The sequence below is a fragment of the Protobothrops mucrosquamatus genome, unplaced genomic scaffold, assembly GCF_001527695.2.
Source record: "Protobothrops mucrosquamatus isolate PMUCROS unplaced genomic scaffold, P.Mucros_1.0 scaffold6990, whole genome shotgun sequence".
Lineage (NCBI taxonomy): Eukaryota > Metazoa > Chordata > Lepidosauria > Squamata > Viperidae > Protobothrops > Protobothrops mucrosquamatus.
In genome coordinates, this window is record NW_015392801.1 from 13,860 (window position 1) to 33,903 (window position 20,044).

At 42.2% G+C, this 20,044-nt stretch overlaps 1 protein-coding gene across 1 annotated transcript in view; it reads right to left on the reverse strand.

Annotated features, from left to right (window-relative positions):
• LOC107300413 (trichohyalin) overlaps window positions 1-19,601 on the reverse strand; it is a gene marked incomplete at its 3' end in the record, with an annotated part of 33,455 nt that extends 13,854 nt beyond the window's left edge. Inside the window, exons 1-3 of the mRNA XM_029286997.1 lie at window positions 19,441-19,601; window positions 13,114-13,249; window positions 3,779-3,943 (exon numbers count right to left, since the gene is read on the reverse strand). Of these exons, the coding sequence (XP_029142830.1) occupies window positions 3,779-3,943; window positions 13,114-13,233 (285 nt within the window). The remainder of the gene's footprint in view (window positions 1-3,778; window positions 3,944-13,113; window positions 13,250-19,440) is intronic.
• Window positions 19,602-20,044: the final 443 nt, after the last annotated feature.

Here is a 20,044-nt window from a genome sequence, read left to right on the forward strand (position 1 = left end):
CGCAATCAAGGTTGTCTATAGTTGCAAGACACCTTACGCAAACTCTTTGATATTTAGAGAACTTACAGATTTTATCTTAGAGGTATTTAAGCTTCATGTGGAATGGTATACACTCTAATAGCCACATCTGTCCCCACTATTTTTACATTTTCTTTTTCTCCACATGCAAAACCTGTGACAATTGCCCTATTATATGGGTTAAGAAGAGATCAAATAAGACATTAATATGCCTCAAGAATGCAAAATGCCATTTTGAGGGAGTCCAGGATGAAGGATTAAGAGAAAACTTAATGAAGTACTTATACAGGTTGGATGCCGTGGTTTCACAAAATAATTTTCAAATGCATTTTTTAAAAGTTGGGGTGTTTTTTACGTATCTGTCTTAACAAATAAGAAAACTGACATCTCAAAGGATCCCAATGTTTCTTCTCCTTTTCTTTTGATCAGAGAAAGGTAGTGCATCACTCCGCTGGTTCCTTTCTGAAGACAACATATTTTGTAGATGTTCCTTGTTCTTTCATAAAAATTCTCTGTGAAGTATTTAGCAGATTGGAATTTCTAAATTTTCAAAGCTACGATCCTCCAAAAATCCTGGATCACAACTTTCATTAATTTTCAAGCATTGCAAAGGGACAGATTGGGAAAGGCTGATTTTGAGCAGGTTCAGGCATTTTTTTCCCCCATCTTCAGCCTTTATGATTGTGTTTTTATTCCACTGAAATCTTTGGGGCAAGTTAACCTTCAGATGTAAATCAACGTGGGCCTCCTATTCTATGGACGTTATGGTGCTGCCTGCTCAAGTGCTCCGAATATCGAAAAAGGCTTCTGAATGGATCTATTGTTGGGAACAGTATGGGCTTTTCAAAGGCAATTGTTCAATGCATTCCTCTGTATTAAAGAAATGTATTGTAATCTGAAAGAGTTTGAAAGGCACGAAGCCATCAAGCAAATAAACAAGCAAGCTGGGATACACTATGTTTTTATCTGGCTTTATTGAGATTTCCCTACCATAGAATATTTGCCATAGCTATCTATTAGCGATATCAGTATAAATATGTGATGAATGAACTCTTTAGGGCTGTTTTAATTGCAAGAGCAGCATCTGGTAACTTTCTTTCCTTCAACATTTTAGAGCAGGGGTGTCAAACTCACAACGTCACGTGACGTGTTGGTGCAACTTTTTTTCCATTGCCGGCAATGGGGTGGGTGCGGTTTCGGTATGATGCATCCGGCCCATGGGGCGGCAGTTTGGCACCCCTGTTTTAGAGAGTACTTTGTTAAAAACAATTTCAGTTTTCTTTCCGTATCTCTGAGAGCTGAGATAATTTAAAATATCTTTTTTATTTCTGTTCCACCATTTGTTTATAATGAGATATTCTTTTAATAGGAATAACACACTCTAAATCAGGGATGTCAAACTCAATTTCATTGAGGGCCGCATCAGCATTGCGGTTGCCCTCGGGGGGGTGTGGCCAGGGTGGGTGTGACCTACTGAGTGGGCGTGGATGGAGTGGGTGTGGCCTACTGGGTGGGCATGGCCAGCTCTACATCGTTCGCGTCAAGGGTGCCTGTGGGGGCCTGGGCAGGAGTGGGACAGATCTGAGGGTCTCTGGCAGAAGGGGGTGGGACCGGGGCAAGTGCCAAGGCATGGTGTATTTCTTCATTCCTCACAAAGGGGTGACACCTCCCCAGCATGCACCCAGGGGGCGGGGCCAATGCGGCAGGGGCTGGTTCCTCGCTGTTTCTGGACGGCTAAGACTGAATGCATTTCAGCATAGATGGCTACCACAAAATTGTACATTGGCTCCTGGCCGGCCTGGGCCAGGGCCAAGGCAGCGGGGGCTGTTCCCTCACTGTTTCTAGGATGGCTTCGCGGGCCACATGAAACCACTTCGCGGGCCGCATCCGGTCTCCGGGCCTTGTGTTTGACATGTCTGCTCTAAATATTAATGCAATGGAAGAGTCTCTTCATATGTCCACTAAAGGCAGTGACATTTCTGATTGGCTTTGCTCGTAATCTGTGATCTTGCTAAAAAATAATTTTCTGATGGAACGCAGAGAATCTCAGACACCCTACTGAGTCATTTGTCAATGCACGTCTGCTATTTATGTCAGAGGCTGATATAAGATTGGATTAGTTTTATTTACAGGCATCTTCTGGAATCTAAGGACGTGGATTTATTGGAAGCATGTTGTGTATGTTGGTCAAATGTTAAAATGGATGGAAACATTTTAATTTGTGAAAATGCAGGTAGACAATGCAGCAAGTTGACTGCAGTGGGAATGGTAGTTTTGAAAAGTGTGACCGTAGAACAAGAAAAGATATAGTCAAAAATGTATGGATAATAAATGAACACAAGATTGAATGCCCAAGGGAGTGACAGGTGTGAAACAGGTGTGAAACAAGTAGACTGAAGTGATGTCCTTTAGAAAAAATAAACTGAGAATCAAAAAGAACAAGTATGTGAAGGCAGAATGAAGGGGAGAAACAAGGAGATGTGGCTGGATGGAGTTGACCCTTAAAAAAGCAGGGTGAAACTCCCAAAACAGTAAACTTTAAAAGAGAAAAAGCAGTGTAGAATTGGTGGATAAATCTCAATGGCATCAAGAGGATGAAGGCTTCATTTGCACTCCCTCAACAGCCATCTTGACTTTTTTCCGGTCTCCCTACAAACATCTAATGAGCAAGGATGGTTTACAAGGACAGAACAGCAGGAACAGTTCTAAAGAACCGTGGGTAGATTTAGCTTATTTCTTTTCCTTCTTTTTTTTTTATTGAAAATTTTATAAAATTTTACAATATAAATCCCCCCTCCCCCAAACCCAACCCTCCATCCCTCCCCCCCTCACTTCCCAGAGCCAATCACAGGGTTAACAATAAAATAATCATAATCTAACTAACATTAATCAACTATTAATCTAACAAATCTATAACTTCCTTTAACTCTCTTTTAAAACAAATATACNATCTGTAAACAGTGGAGACTTTAGAAGTGTGCAAATCAAGCACCTTTTCCAAGGTTCTACACATTAGGTAATTTCTAATGTTGGTGTAATTTCAGTATATCAGACAGAGATCCCTTTGAAGATATGGTAATGCTTGTAATGAAGATATAAGTTAAGAACAAAATGTATGGTTTGCTTGTCTATGGTTTGCTTTTATTTACGAAGTTTCATTCGTGTACTTTCATAGCTATGTCATGAGTTGAGAAATCAAAGAATAAAATCAGATACATCAAACTGATGGGAAACAAGAATCAATCATATATAGCTTATGAGTAAATTTTAGAATATTAATAGTTTATTATGGATGAATTTATATTATTTTTAGTAATAATGTTTAATTATATTATTATTTTGCTGGTAAAGTGTTAAGATCTATCTATTTTGTAGAGTTAAAGTATGTATGAGACTTGATTGTAGTATATCTGGGTAATGTTATTTAATTTATGATTCTGTTTTTATAACCCTGTAACCAGCTCTGGGAAGCGGGGGGGGGGGGGGGGGGGAGGGAAGTGGGTTATTGTATGGAAAATTATTTAAAACTTTTAATAATAAAAAAACAAGAATCAATCATATATGGAATTCTGAATGATATACTCTTCCCAAGATTCTAAAAACTCTAGGACTGCCATTGTCTGAAAGACTCCCAAAGGGTGGATTTATTTGCAATACATAATTTAACATCCAGCTAATGTCACTGAACATCTTCTATACGCATAGGTATTAGTTCATTTTGGAGCTTGGTAATTGGCTCCTCACCATTAAGTAGACTTACTTTATGGTGGTTCTCTGGAAGGACCACATCTGGTGGCATCACAGTCTCCATGGGGTTATTCAGCAACACATCTGCTTCCAAACTTGCACTAACTTCCCCAGGTGCTTTCACAGAAACTGTCATTTGTGAGGGTTGGCCAAATTTAATATTCTTGGCCAACTGTTGCTGAAAATCAAAATACAATTGTATATTAGACATGGAAGCAGGGACAGCGCTGTTCTTAATTAGATAGCTTGGGTTTAGCAATCAAGGGCATCATTAGGGCAGTGGTTCTCAACCTTTTTAATGCCGCGACCCCCAACCGGTCGTACGTCGAGGACTAAACTGGTTGTAAGTCGAGGACTAAACTGGTTGTAAGTCGAGGACTACCCAACCGGTCGTAAGTCGAGGACTTTCCCTGCCCGGGAGCGCCGCGCATGCGTGGTTCCGCCTCCTGTGCCGGCCGAGGCGTAGCTGGCAAGCGGCAGAGACGGAGCAGGCCGACCACCAGCTGGCCCAGCCCAAGGGAGGTAAGGCACCTGCCGGAAAAGGGGGAAAAATGGCGGACAGCCTTGCTTGGCGACCCCCGTGAAATGGTCGATCGACCCCAAATGGGGTCGCGACCCATAGGTTGAGAACCGCTGCATTAGGGGCAAGAATGTCAAGATGGCCCCAATGTCAAGAGCCATGGTGGCACAGTGGTTAGAATGCAGTATTGCAGGCTAATTCTGCCAACTGGCAGCAGTTCGATTCTGAACCAGCTCAAGGTTGACTCAGCCTTCCCTCCTTCCAAGGTCCATAAAATGAGGACCTAGACTGTTGGAGGCAATATACTTACTTTACAGCTTAGAGAGGGCTGTAAAGCATTGTGAAGTGGTATATAAGTCTAAATGCTATTGCTAGTGCTATTGCTATAACTAGGTGATAAAAGTCCCGTCCCATTTTTTTTAGACGTTTTGCATGGATCACACATGTAAAAAGCAGCTGCAGCTTGAGACACACAATCACATTAGCTTTTTGACACACTGCCCCTGTACACACAGACATCTCTATTAGGAACGAGATATAAATATTAAAATGTTAGGTGAAAGAGAAAGCAATTTCCACAAAAAGTAATATAATGTGGGGCTCAACCATCCATACCGCCTTATCACTTTCAAGAGACTACTCTAGGTTTAAAAGGATTTTTCTAATTACAATGTATCACATAATAGTTAGCAACCTGTCAGTTAAACTAACTTTTTATTTTTTTTTAAAAAAAAAATTCCAATTATTTTGAGATTGCCAGAGATTACCAGAATCTTAGAGGATCTCACAAGAAGGAGAAAATCTTGATTGATCAGGTTAGATTTCAATTTTCCCCAACTTTCACAAAAGGACACTGCAAACGTCTTGCGAGATTAGTCATTTTTAGCAATTTGGGACACACGCTTTTTCTTCTCCGGTGTCTAGAGTTTGAGAATACAGACAGGCAGCCGGGCTTGGATCACAAATTGCAGTTCAGCTGATACTTCAGAATCGGACGATCATTCCATATTCTTCAAGCCGTGTCCACTCTTTCACTCTTTGTCCAACTTTCCTAATGTGGTACCCATACCTGATCCTGATACATTGGCATTTAACTTTTGGCATCCCAAGAGTAAGAGAAGATCTCTTCAGGTGGCTGTACACCTATATCCTGCTTCCTTGAGAACATCTTTTCCTTCTTTTTCCGCTACTTGACCTATTCATGGATATTTTCTCCTCCTTGTCGTTCTCTAGAAAACTACCTCTTGTTCCTAAGAGCTAATTGATCGTGTTCCCATAATCAGGGAACCATGGGCAGGTATATGACTTATATTTCTTGTTTCCTGTATTTAATGTAAGGTTGAGCCTAATGGATCTTGTCTGCAAATATGTGAGTATAGACGTTTCCTCATCTCATATTAAGCAATAGGCATTGCCAGCCACTGTTCATAGATGTCTTCAGTTATCTTTTTTTAGCAATGAGTTTCGGTACTTAAGAGGAATCCCTCCCCTTCCCATTATTTTTGGTGTCAAAAGGAATGAACAGGTGGACATGTACTTCTTGTAAGAATTAAACTGTCTTAGAATACATTGCATGGGCAAATGGGTACTTTAGTATTCCCATCTTCAAATTACTAGCTGAACCGTGCTCAGCTGGGAGAGGAGACACTGCCAATTATTTTTATTTTCTAAATTGCAGGGAAATTTTCCGCAAGGTCTCATCTTGCTGTCTGTCATCTGATGTGTGACAACGCATAAGAAATGAGCGCTCGAATAGAAGGGTAAAGAATCGCATGGGATTTTCAAAACAAGATACACAATGAAAAAGTATACAAATTTAGAACAGTTTCTTGTATTACACCAAGGTTTCATGATGATGCCTGCTAGATTTAACCCTCAAAAATGGTATGACAAATAACAAATCGGATTTAATTGTGTGTATATGTACGCATGTTGAGCTCAGTTCCTGATGACGGTATCCATGAAATCTTCCCAACAGAGCTGTATAATTGATCTGACACTTTCTTCTCCCAAAATTCTCTCTCTCTCTCCCTTTCTCTCCCTCTCTCTCTCTCTCTCTCTCTCTCTCTCTCTCTCTCTCTCTCCCTCTCCCTTTCTCTCTCTCTCTCTCGTTTTTCCTATTTTTACACTTATTCAATAGCCTTGAAATTATCAGGTAACAGGTAATCCTCAATCCAAGCAATAACTTAACTCTGCTGAGTTCTGGAGCGCAATCAAGGTTGTCTATAATTGCAAGACACCTTACGCAAACTCTTTGATATTTAGAGAACTTACAGATTTTATCTTAGAGGTATTTAAGCTTCATGTGGAATGGTATACACTCTGATAGCCACATCTGTCCCCCACTATTTTTACATTTTCTTTTTCTCCACATGCAAAACCTGCGACAATTGCCCTATTATATGGATTAAGAAGAGATTAAATAAGACATTAATATGCCTCAAGAATGCAAAATGCCATTTTGAGGGAGTCCAGGATGAAGGATTAAGAGAAAACTTAATGAAGTACTTATACAGGTTGGATGCCGTGGTTTCACAAAATAATTTTCAAATGCATTTTTTAAAAGTTGAGGTGTTTTTTATGTATCTGTCTTAACATATAAGAAAACTGACATCTCAAGGGATCTCAATGTTTCTTCTCCTTTTCTTTTGATCAGAGAAAGGTAGTGCATCACTCCGCTGGTTCCTTTCTGAAGACAACATATTTTGTAGATGTTCCTTGTTCTTTCATAAAAATTCTCTGTGAAGTATTTAGCAAATTGGAATTTCTAAATTTTCAAAGCTACGATCCTCCAAAAATCCTGGATCACAACTTTCATTAATTTTCAAGCATTGCAAAGGGACAGATTGGGAAAGGCTGATTTTGAGCAGGTTCAGGCATTTTTTCCCCCATCTTCAGCCCTTATGATTGTGTTTTTATTCCACTGAAATCTTTGGGGCAAGTTAACCTTCAGATGTAAATCAATGTGGGCCTCCTATTCTATGGACATTATGGTGCTGCCTGCTCAAGCGCTCCGAATATCGAAAAAGGCTTCTGAATGCATCTATTGTTGGGAACAGTATGGGCTTTTCAAAGGCAATTGTTCAATGCATTCCTCTGTATTAAAGAAATGTATTGTAATCTGAAAGAGTTTGAAAGGCACGAAGCCATCAAGCAAATAAACAAGCAAGCTGGGATACACTATGTTTTTATCTGGCTTTATTGAGATTTCCCTACCATAGAATATTTGCCATAGCTATCTATTAGCGATATCAGTATAAATATGTGATGAATGAACTCTTTAGGGCTGTTTTAATTGCAAGATCAGCATCTGGTTACTTTCTTTCCTTCAACATTTTAGAGCAGAGGTGTCAAACTCACAACGTCACGTGACGTGTCGGTGCAACTTTTTTTCCATTGCCGGCAATGGGGTGGGTGCGGTTTTGGTATGATGCATCCGGCCCATGGGCCGGCAGTTTGACACCCCTGTTTTAGAGAGTATTTCGTTAAAAACAATTTCAGTTTTCTTTCCGTATCTCTGAGAGCTGAGATAATTTAAAATATCTTTTTTATTTCTGTTCCACCATTTGTTTATAATGAGATATTCTTTTAATAGGAATAACACACTCTAAATCAGGGATGTCAAACTCAATTTCATTGAGGGCCGCATCAGCATTGCGGTTGCCCTCAGGGGTGTGTGTGTGTGTGTTGCCAGGGTGGGTGTGGCCTACTGAGTGGGCGTGGGTGGAGTGGGTGTGGCCTACTGGGTGGGCATGGCCAGCTCTACATCGTTCGCGTCAAGGGTGCCTGTGGGGGCCTGGGCAGGAGTGGGACAGATCTGAGGGTCTCTGGAAGAAGGGGGTGGGACCAGGGCAAGTGCCAAGGCATGGTGTATTTCTTCATTCCTCACAAAGGGGTGACACCTCCCCAGCATGCACCCAGGGGGCGGGGCCAATGAGGCAGGGGCTGGTTCCTCGCTGTTTCTGGACGGCTAAGACTGAATGCATTTCAGCATAGATGGCCACCACAAAATTGTACATTGGCTCCTGGCCGGCCTGGGCCAGGGCCAAGGCAGCGGGGGCTGTTCCCTCACTGTTTCTAGGATGGCTTCGCGGGCCACATGAAACCACTTCGCGGGCCGCATCCGGTCTCCGGGCCTTGTGTTTGACATGTCTGCTCTAAATATTAATGGAATGGAAGAGTCTCTTCATATGTCCACTAAAGGCAGTGACATTTCTGATTGGCTTTGCTCGTAATCTGTGATCTTGCTAAAAAATAATTTTCTGATGGAACACAGAGAATCTCAGACACCCTACTGAGTCATTTGTCAATGCACGTCTGCTATTTATGTCAGAGGCTGATATAAGATTGGATTAGTTTTATTTACAGGCATCTTCTGGAATCTAAGGACGTGGATTTATTGGAAGCATGTTGTGTATGTTGGTCAAATGTTAAAATGGATGGAAACATTTTAATTTGTGAAAATGCAGGTAGACAATGCAGCAAGTTGACTGCAGTGGGAATGGTAGTTTTGAAAAGTGTGACCGTAGAACAAGAAAAGATATAGTCAAAAATGTATGTATAATAAATGAACACAAGATTGAATGCCCAAGGGAGTGACAGGTGTGAAACAGGTGTGAAACAAGTAGACTGAAGTGATGTCCTTTAGAAAAAATAAACTGAGAATCAAAAAGAACAAGTATGTGAAGGCAGAATGAAGGGGAGAAACAAGGAGATGTGGCTGGATGGAGTTGACCCTTAAAAAAGCAGGGTGAAACTCCCAAAATAGTAAACTTTAAAAGAGAAAAAGCAGTGTAGAATTGGTGGATAAATCTCAATGGCATCAAGAGGATGAAGGCTTCATTTGCACTCCCTCAACAGCCATCTTGACTTTTTTCCGGTCTCCCTACAAACATCTAATGAGCAAGGATGGTTTACAAGGACAGAACAGCAGGAACAGTTCTAAAGAACCGTGGATAGATTTAGCTTATTTCTTTTCCTTCTTTTTTTTTTATTGAAAATTTTATAAAATTTTACAATATAAATCTCCCCCTCCCCCAAACCCAACCCTCCATCCCTCCCCCCCTCACTTCCCAGAGCCAATCACAGGGTTAACAATAAAATAATCATAATCTAACTAACATTAATCAACTATTAATCTAACAAATCTATAACTTCCTTTAACTCTCTTTTAAAACAAATATACAATTATTAAATACCATAATAACATAATTTTGAATATTAAAAATAAAACTAAATAACATTATAACTTTTAAACAAAAATAATACTCTAAAATTCATTCAAAAACCAAATGATATTTTTTTGTTCCATATTTAAACTCAATATAATCAATCCATCTTCTCCAAACCAATATATATCTTTCTTTTCCTTCTTATATCCAGCTCTACACCAGGAATTGAACTCATGTATTTTGGGGATTTAATGGAGATCATATTGTAACTATATTAACAGGTAGGACCACAAGGGAGCCCAAAATTTATGCTGTTAAGTGAGACATTTGTTAAGTGAGTTTTGTCCGTTTTACGACCTTTTTTGCCACAGTTGTTAAATGGATCACTGCACTTGTTCAGTTAGTAACGTGGTTGTTAAGTGACTCTGGCATCCCCACTGACTTTGCTTGTCAGAAGGTCGCAAAAGGTGATCGCGTGATCAGCTGGGACACTGCAACAGTCATAAATATGTCATAAGCGCCTGAATCGGTCATAAGCATGAAAAACGATCGTAAGTCACTTTTTTCAGTGCCGTTGTAATTTTGAATGATCACTGTTGTAAGTCGAGGACTTCCTGTTTAAACTTCTGTTAAATATTTACCTTCTCAAAGGCTGCCAGTTTGGGGTCTTTTGGAAGACATTAGTAGTACTTACCAGAGCCAAGCAGAACTCTTTAAGAGAGCTGATGGCATGTAACCTTTTTAATTTAATGAATAAATTAAAACTTCCTTTTAAAATACCTATACATTCCCCCAATGTCATTACAGTATAAATATCTCGGATAATCAAGATTGACACATATGCTTCCTGTTTTCCATTCATATGCCCTTCACGCACTATAATAGTAAGATACGTCTTTCAAGCATATTATTGAAACTTGTTTTTCTTTGCCTCATTTAGTGGTTAATTATTCAAACCTGATCTAATCAAGATTTAAATCCTCGATCGCCTCTTAGTCCTATAGCAACCATATGTTTTGCTCACTGAAACTTCCGATTGAAAAGGACAGAATCATTTAGAAATCCTTTGGACGGCGACGGGAAGAAGTGTTTCTGTCAGCAGGGGAAAAATTAGGAGTTTATCCAGGCAGAGCAAACTTCCATATGGCTGGCAGATTTACTCCCCCCCAAAAAAGTTCTATTTATTTTTTCTTAAAGTACTGAAGCGTAAAATTACAGGAGGGACTTGAAAAATGGAGAGAATTCTGAAGATGAAATTCCTTTTCAGTCTCTCTCAGGGGATGGGCACCATATCTGTTGCGCATACCCAGAAAGTATGCAAGCTTGGTGAAATGTGTTATTTGTTTTCATGATTTCATGATTTACTTCTTAAATCTGCCTACCCACTCATCAACTACGTTTCTCTCTGCCGAGCAGCACCATTGTGGAGGACTGAGATGATATGATTTACTATGGTGTTTCCTCTTAGTTTGCCTTCCTCCTTCCTCCGTTCATTCGTATTCCCTCAGAAATTCCACATCCAGGTGTGTTGTCTTGATGAACTATATGGGCTATGTATTCTGCAGGATCCAATCTGGGCCTTCCAAGTTTTCAGACTCATTCTAGAGCCCATCCTCAGGAAACTTCTCTCTGGCAGTGTGTGTGCTTTGGGCTATTCTGCGTGTGGTATTTATAGGGTGCCTGTTGTGTGTGACTTTTTATATGTAGATTGGGGTGTTGATGGCTGGCTATTAAGCCATTGGCTGTTGTTTCCATGGGCCACACCTACCCAATGGGCCACACCCACCCGGCACCCGACGATACATAAGTGGGTTTTGGGCTGCAGACTGGGCACTCGATCTCTAAAAGGTTCGCCATCACTGCTCTAGAATATAATAGAGACCAGCAAAGCAGTAAAAAAGGGATTTTTTTCATTTTAAAGTTGGTTGCTGTCCTTCCACATACACACAGTTTGATGTTTTAACTTGGTGAATGATGTGGAGGGATGCATGGCTGACTGGGTCAGCTGCCGCCTTACGCTTGCTTGTGTGCTTCGCTACCACGCGGTGGCAGTCTGCCATGAACTCTGGGGAGAGTGCATGGGAGAGGGAATGGCTTGGTGGAAAGCGAAAGTAACTGCTGTATCTTCCCAAGAGGCTGCTTCAAGGTCACCCAATTGGGAGAAGAAGTCAGCTGCATACCAACCTATGCTTGAGGTGTCCAGTCTGAAAACATCTTGTCTTGTCTTACTTGAACTTGATTGGCTATGGGGGGAGGGGGTTCAGCAATGGGAGGCAGTTAAAAGAGGGAAAAGTTGGACTTAGGGATTTAGGCGCAGGATTCTCAATTCTGGCTATGCATTATTGCACTACACTTGACTTCTAATAAAATTATACTTTTCTCAACAAATGGAGCCAAGGGTCATTTCTATTTAAAGGTTTTAGTGCCGGCAGGTCTGACACGATTGGGTGATGTGCACATGCACTTTTATGTAAATATGTATATTCACACGTACGCACAAATACACAGAAAGCTCCACCCACAGAAAAGAAGGCAATTGACAGCGGAAATTGTCTTAGGGAAGACATGGTAGCCAGCTGTTTCGAATTAATACTTAATTAATACCGTGCTCAAGTGTCTCTATCCAGACAGGCTTTTTTAAAACTGGCTGTCATGCCTCCATCCGAGCCTGACTCTGAGGATGACATGGAGTTCCCTGTTGAGGCCCAGGAGGGGGTGTCTGTGGCTTCAGAGGACTGTGGGGAGGAGCAGGCTGAAGCAGGCCAGGGCCTTTCAAGTTTAGAACAGGGAAGGCAAAGCTCAGGCGAGGAGCAAGGCCCCTCCCCACCAGATCCCAGAGCAAGGAGAGCAGATAGGAGGAGGGAACAACGGAGGCAGGCTCACTTGCTCGGGAGGAGAGCATCCCGCCCCACTCCACAAGGCACACCTGGGGAGTAGGTATTTAAGGAAACGCTGTGGGGTGGGGCATTTGCCGGGAACAAACGTGAACTCTTGTGATGTGAGCTCTTGAACCTGGACTCTTGGTATTTTGGATCAAGTTTGTTTCCTGCTGAGTTCTCCTAGCTGTCCTCAGTTTTGCACTTTGCAGGTTACAGGCAAGCTGGGCGTGGAAAAGATCATACTTTGTTTGTTATCTGTTTTACTTTAAAGAACTGTTTAACTCCATTGACTGTTTTAGCATATGTGGGGGCTGTTGGGTGAACGTTGGCAATGCTTACAAAGAGAATTGTTCTGACCAGCTAATTGCTTTGCCTCCGTTCGGGGCCCTTGGTCATCACACTGGCTTAGGAGTTGAACCACATCAAGAAATAATAGGAAATGCTCAAAGACATAGAGCATATAACCACACAACCAAGCTCAGAGAGCACCAAGGACCCCACAGTTCAACCCTGAGCTGCAAATATTCCCTTCAGTTGGTAGGACACCGTGTGGCTATGGTTTCACTTCTTTCCTCCTTTCCAACTCAAGAGCATGGATCTCCAAACTGGGCAACTTTAAGACTTGTGGACTTCAACTCCCAGAATTCCCCAGCCAGCCGTGCTGGGGAACGTTTGGAGACCCCTGCTCCAGAGTCTTTATTAGATTGTGGGATGATACAATCAGAAAGCAGATGAATTTAAACTCTTACATGGAAGCCCAACGTTTGCTCCGTGTTACCTGAAGAGTTTTGACTTTGCCAACGAGATTATCTTGTGACATTGCTTGAATGGACTCTTCGCTCTCTGCTCGCCCATCAGGCATAAAAATACTCTCATGGGAAAAGGCCCGTGTTCCCATGCTATAGCTGGGAGACCTGAAAGACAATTTGGATACACAGGATTTTAGGTATACCCTAAATTACCAACACAGTGGGCTACTGCTGGACTTTCTTTTTTCTGCTACCAGGCCATTTTTCAATATCTCTGAATATATAATACATTTTTTTTCAGAGGAATGGATTTATTTATTATTTATTGTTCGAATTTATATCCCGCCGATTTACTACACCTTTACTTTCATTGCTTACATAATGGCTATGCACTGTACCCAAATGCCAGAGCTCCTACACAAGTTGCTATCAAATTATAATTTGTATTACAAAAGAAAAATGTCTTAGTCCAGTGGTGGCGAACCTATGGCACGGGTGCCACAGGCGACACGCAGAGCCCTCTCTGTGGGCACGCGCGCCATCGCCCCAGTCCTAGGCCTTCAGCTGGGTTTTATAAAACCTTTTTGCTTTAGGCCTCTGCTGCCGTGTGCAAAAAAAAACACGGTTCAATCACTCAATCAATTTCAACTTCTCGCAGGAAAAGAAAAGATCTCGCAAAGTTGGAATTGATTGATTGAACTTTTTAGTCCCACCCAGTCTGCTGTTACCACCGCAGCCACACCCACCCAATGGGCCACGCCCACCCGGCACCCAACAATACATAAGTGGGTTTTGGGTTGCAGTTTGGGCACTCGGTCTGTAAAAGGTTCGCCATCACTGTCTTAGTCCATGGGGACCAACTCTGATAACCGTATGCCATGAATTTCATTCAACTTACATTGTATTTAAAACAGATTAAGTTCAGTCACATTTTAATTTGGCCTTGTCCCTGCCCATTGCTTTGCTGCTGTCACTTTCACGCTTGCAACTGCAGTTGCCCACGTGCAACCTAAAAGCCAAATATGGTTCTTGACTTGAAAAAAGACTCAGCACCTGTGGCTTAAACATTCACCACAAGAACATTCAGTGAATATGACAAGGAACAGCTCTGCAGAACCAGATTATTCAAAAAGGCCATTATCTGGCATTAGAGGCAAGCCAGGCCTGTGGCCTCGTCCGGACTATAGCTTCATCATCGTTGACGATTCCTTATGAGGGTGGCTACAGGTAGTCCTTGACTTACCACCACAATTGAGCACAACATTTCTATTGCTAAGTGAAACATTAGTTAAGTGAATTGTGCTCCATTTTACAACCTTTCTTGTCACAATGGTTAAGTGAACCACTGCAGTTGTTAATTTAGTAACATGGTTGTTAAGCAGATCTGGTTTCCCCATTGACTTTGCTTGTCAGAAGGTCGCAAAAGGAGATCACATGACTCCAGGACACTGCAATGGTCATAAATATGAATCAGAGGCCAAGCATATGAATTTTGATGACGTGACCATGGGGATGCTGCAATGGTAGTAAGTGTGAAAAACAGTCATAAGTCCCTATTATCAGCACCACTGTAACTTTGAACAGTCACTAAATGAACTATTATAAGTTGAGAAGTACCTGTACTTACCAGAAATAGGGTCTATAGACTATCAATTTCTGTATGGGCAATAGCGTTTCGTTATCTTTCCTCCTGATGGGTGGGGAATTCTGGGATTTGAAATCCATATATTTAAATTGGATGTGGTTTAAAACAAGGCTTTTCAACCAGTGGTACGGGTACCACCTGTGGTACATTGGCACCTGGCAGGTGGTACGCGACCATCCTAGAAAAGTGGTAGCAGGGGAGGGGAATGAGCTGAACAGTGGTAGCACCACACAAGCCTGAGCGAGAGATGGCTGGAGCTGCAAGGCTATCAGGGCTCAGCGGAAGCGCCAAGATCAGCTACAGGCTCCAGCTGGAGCTCGGCGCTGATCCTGGTGCTTCTGTTAAGTCCAGAAGAAGCGCCGATCAGCTGGAATGTTGCAGCATCTCCAGGGTCTTGTGGTTTACATTCAGATGCTTGGCAACTGATTCATATTTATGACGGTCACAGTGTCCCAGGGTCATGTGAAGTGACCAAAACCTGCTGCAGCCACCCAGCAGACGGGGGGAATAAAAAGCAAACAACCCCCATCCCACCCCTACTGCCAATCCTCAACAGAAATGCTCACAACAATGGAAACGGAGGAAGAGCGCCACTAGGTGGGCAGGCAGGTGTCTTGCTCAGCTGTGGCTTGGGGGGCACTTTTTTCAGTGCCATTGTAACTTCAAACAGTCACTAAGCGAACTGTTCTAAGTCGAGGACTACCTGTACTTTATCACTTTTTTCCTTTTTTTTTTTAGTCATCAAGTTTTTGACACCTTGCTAGGCGACTGGTGGTACTCGGATGTTGCCATATCCTAAAAGTGGTACAATGGGTGAAAAGGTTGAAAAGCCCTGGTTTAGAAACACTGGTCTACAAGATGGTGACACCAGGTTTGCTGCAACTACATACTAGTCCTGGTGACCATAATTCTTTGGATTTTTTAATACCAAATTAACTGAAGGATTACAGCTTGCTTTATGAGTAGTTCTATTGCAATTAGTCGTCTTTTATCTTTTTTCTTTTCTAGGCCAGGGCTTTTCAACCTTTTCACCCATTGTACCACTTTTAGGATATGGCAACATCCAAGTACCACTAGTCGCCTAGCAAGATGTCAAAAACTTGATGACCCCCCCCAAAAAAAGGAAAAAAGTGATAAAGTACAGGTAGTCCTCGACTTACAACAGTTCGCTTAGTGACTGTTCAAAGTTACAATGGCACTGAAAAAAGTGCCCCCCAAGGAACAGCCGAGCAAGACACCTGCCTGCCCGCCCACCCGCGCTCTTCCTCCTGTCCGAAGTTTTCATTGTTGTAAGCATTTCTGTTGAGGATTGGCAGCGGGGGTGGGGGGGTGTTTGGTTTTTATTCCCCCCATCTGCTGGGTGGTTGCAGCAGGTTTTGGTCACTTCACATGAACCTGGGACACTGTGACCGTCATAAATATGAATCAGTTGCCAAGCATCTGAATGTAAATCACAAGACCCTGGAGATGATGCAACATTCCAGCTGATTGGCGCTTCTTCTGGGCTCAGCAGAAGCACCAGGATCAGCGCTGAGATCCAGCTAGAGCCTGGCGCTGATCCTGGCACTTCCGCTGAGCCCTGACAGCCCTGCAGCTCCAGCCATCTCTCGCTCAGGCTTGTGCGGTGCTGCCACCGGTTCAGCTTATTCCCCTCCCCTGCAACCACTTTTCTAGGATGGTTGCGTACCACCTGCCAGGTGCCAATGTACCACAGATGGTACCCGTACCACTGGTTGAAAAGCCCTGTTCTAGGCATCTTTATGATGTTGAACCTTTCATGATATGGACCTGTTCATGATATGGACCAGTGGAACAGCTTGCTTTCCAAAGTGGTGGGCGCTTCATCACTGGAGGTTTTTAAGAAGAGACTGGACAGTCACTTGTCTGAAATGGTATGGGGTCTCCTGCTTGAGCAGGGGGTTGGACTAGAAGACCCGCAAGGCCCCTTCCAGCCTCTATTCTGAATTGAGCTGAATCTACATTAGAAACAGAATTCCAAATATGGCAATATAACTGTGCTGTGGTCCTACTGTGCTTTGAACAATTCTAAGAACACGATCATTCCAAAAAGATCAAGTTGTTATCACCTATTTTTAGAGTGCAGGAATCTGCCTCCCACTCCCATATTGAAGCATGCACAAATAGAAATGAAAACATGTAAAAGATGAATAACGTTATGGGTGACCCTGCTTGCAAAACTCCCTTGAACCTGTATACCTGAATATTGACGCTTTTTGAAGATTACCAGTCAAAAATAAGAATAAGTTGGGATTATTAGGCATCCCTGTCATATTTTAGAACAACCATCAAAAAAGAAAAAAAACAAGTTTGAGCAAATATATGCTTGGAGCAAGCTCCCACTATGTGCCCAATAGCCCTTAAATGGCATGGTAATGCTATGACAACTGTTGCCAAGATACATGTGAGTTACTTCTTAGACCACAGCGATTATCACATCCAAGGACAAATTAACAGTAGAATGTTATTAGAAATTTAACATAGAATTGTGTCTCATAAATCAGATTTTTTTTTAGTCCTTTGGGTTGGTATTTCTATATTTTATCAAATAACTGCCTCTATACTAGAGCAACTTACAGTAACTAAGCGGTCTGCATAAATAGTTGCACCATGCAAATTTACTTTAAGGGATATAGTAGATAATAATACAATTATAGCACTTTCTTACAAACAGGAGATTTGACTGACTTCAGGAGAATCAACACACGAGCATATTCTTTCTGAGATTACAGGACTCAGATACCCTTCTCCTGATTGTTCCAGTATCTAAGGGGCTGCCGCAAAGAAGAGGGGGGACAACCTATTCTCCAAAGTACCTGAAGGCAGGACAAGAAGCAATGGATGGAAACTAATCAAGGAGAGAAGCAACCTACAACTAAGGAGAAATTTCCTGACAGTAAGAACAGTTAACCAGTGGAACTACTTGCCTCTAGAACAGTGGTTCTCAACCTTTTTAATGCCGCGACCCCCAACCGGTCGTAAGTCGAGGACTAAACCAGTCGTAAGTTGAGGACTACCCAACCGGTCGTAAGTCGAGGACTTTCCCTGCCTGGGAGCACCGCGCATGCGTGGTTCCACCCCCTGCGCCGGCCGAGGCGTAGCTGGCAAGCGGCAGAGACGGAGCAGGCCGACCACCAGCTGGCCCAGCTCAAGGGAGGTAAGGCACCCGCCGGAAAAGGGGGAAAAAATGGCGGACAGACTTGCTTGGCGACCCCTGTGAAATGGTCGATCGACCCCAAATGGGGTCGCGACCCATAGGTTGAGAACCGCTGCTCTGGAAGTTGTGGGTGTCACAACTGGAGGTTTTTAAGAAGAGACTGGACAACCATTTGTCTGAAATGGTATGGGGTTTTCTGTCTGATCAGGGGCTGGACTAGAAGACCTCCAAGGTCCCTTCCAATTCTGTTGTTCTATTATTCTGATTATGCTTCCGTACCTTTCTCTTATTATCTTATTACTTTCTCTTATTATCTGATTATAGGATGACTACCAGTTGAATGTCTGAAATAATCTATGATGAGTATATTACACACGTTGAGAAAGGAGAATGTCCTCTAATGCTAATCGGTAGGAAACACAGATACCCTTGAAATAGGCACAACTTTCAGGGAAAAGCCTCAGCTGAAATTTCCTATAGCAAGAAGAAGCAACAGGCTGGTCAGTCCTTCCATTTTTACATGGTCTTTTCCCTTGAAAGACAGACATAAAGGCCACAGGGCCAGTTATCTTCAGTCCACAGTTGTCTCAACCCAGACAGTGCTGTACTTACGACATTGCGGCCTAGCTTGTTTCTTTATTATGTACTGAGCACAGTCTGATAGATGGAAGATACCAAAATTATTACCTTGAAATTATTTTCTTTGGCGAACAAATTACAGAATCGGTTCCTTCAAAAGAAGTGTTTTGAAGTAATACTATATACGTGTATCAGAAATGTCTCCACAGCACACCAGTTCCACATTATAGTCCCTTAATAAAGGGTTAGATTTCATTCACATGAGATTTTCACAATTTTAACTACTACACCTCTCCTGGTCTTGGAAGATTCTTGGAGGAGGCGCGAAACATCTTCAAGGAAAAACGAAGTCCAGCTGCTTTTTGAAAAAGCAACTTTGGGACAACCATAACCTGGATGACTAAGAATGTCCATAGACTCACCTCTCCTGGCTTTGCCTCAAGACAATGGAATAGATCAGGGGTAGGCAACCTTGGCTCTTTTATGACTCGTGGACTTCAACTCCCAGAATTCCTGAGCCAGCATGGTTCAGCTTGGAAACCTCTCCCTGTCCCCTCAGCGTGGCTGGCTCAGGAATTCTGGGAGTTGAAGTCCACAAGTCATAAAAGAGCCAAGGTTGCCTATCCCTGGTCTATAGCCTGTCCTTGCTTCTCTTTGAGTCTGTTGGGTCCCTACTGCTTTGTAGATTATTCACTTGCTTTGCTACTACTGTAGGTACGTATGTCTGATGTAAGTTAATGCATACATGACAACCATTTGTTTCTTCCTTTCTCTCCCTCTGCTCCCAGTCTATTCTTAATCTTCCAGGTGGTTCCAGTTGTGTTTTGGAAGAGTCACAGTTCTTGCCAAGCGGTGGGGATTCTTTAAAATTGCTGCAGCTTCACGAGTCATAAAAGAGCCAAGGTTGCCTACCCCTGGATTAGATTCAGCAATGGCAGCATGCCAAAATTTCATTACCTCAAGCCATTGTTGGTCTCTTCATCAGAAGACAGCGCCCCGTTACAGACATTTCCAAAGGAACTGCTTGCCTTCAACTTGGTGGTCTCACGATCTGGCGTGGCCTCCCGTTTTTTTCTCCTTCCAAAAAACTTTTTGAAGGGCTGAAATTTACTGCCCTTTTTCTTATCTGCAGATAACAAGGCAAAAATACACACAAGGGCACATCATCATTTCATCTGCAAACACTCGGGGAAACAAAAACTTAGTTAAGAAGCCACCCAAAAAGATGGGAAATGCAAACCAGTTGCAAGTCTATGGAAATATTAGACATTAAAAGCACATCTGTCTATTGCAGTTGAAGAAGACCGTATCTTGCAAAAACAAAAGTCATAAAAATGTTCATCCTGTAGTGTTTTTTTTTAACTTCACTTTTTATATAGATTACATGTTGAGTCAATTCAATTATTAGATAGAGACCTTCTCATCTGAAATATCTGTTTATACAATATATTTTTCTTGCTTAATAAGGATGAGAAAGTTTATAACCATTTGAAGACCCATTATGTAAGGGGATGATAATTTATCAGGTTTTTTTTAAAAAAAAAAAAAAATCAGCATCCAG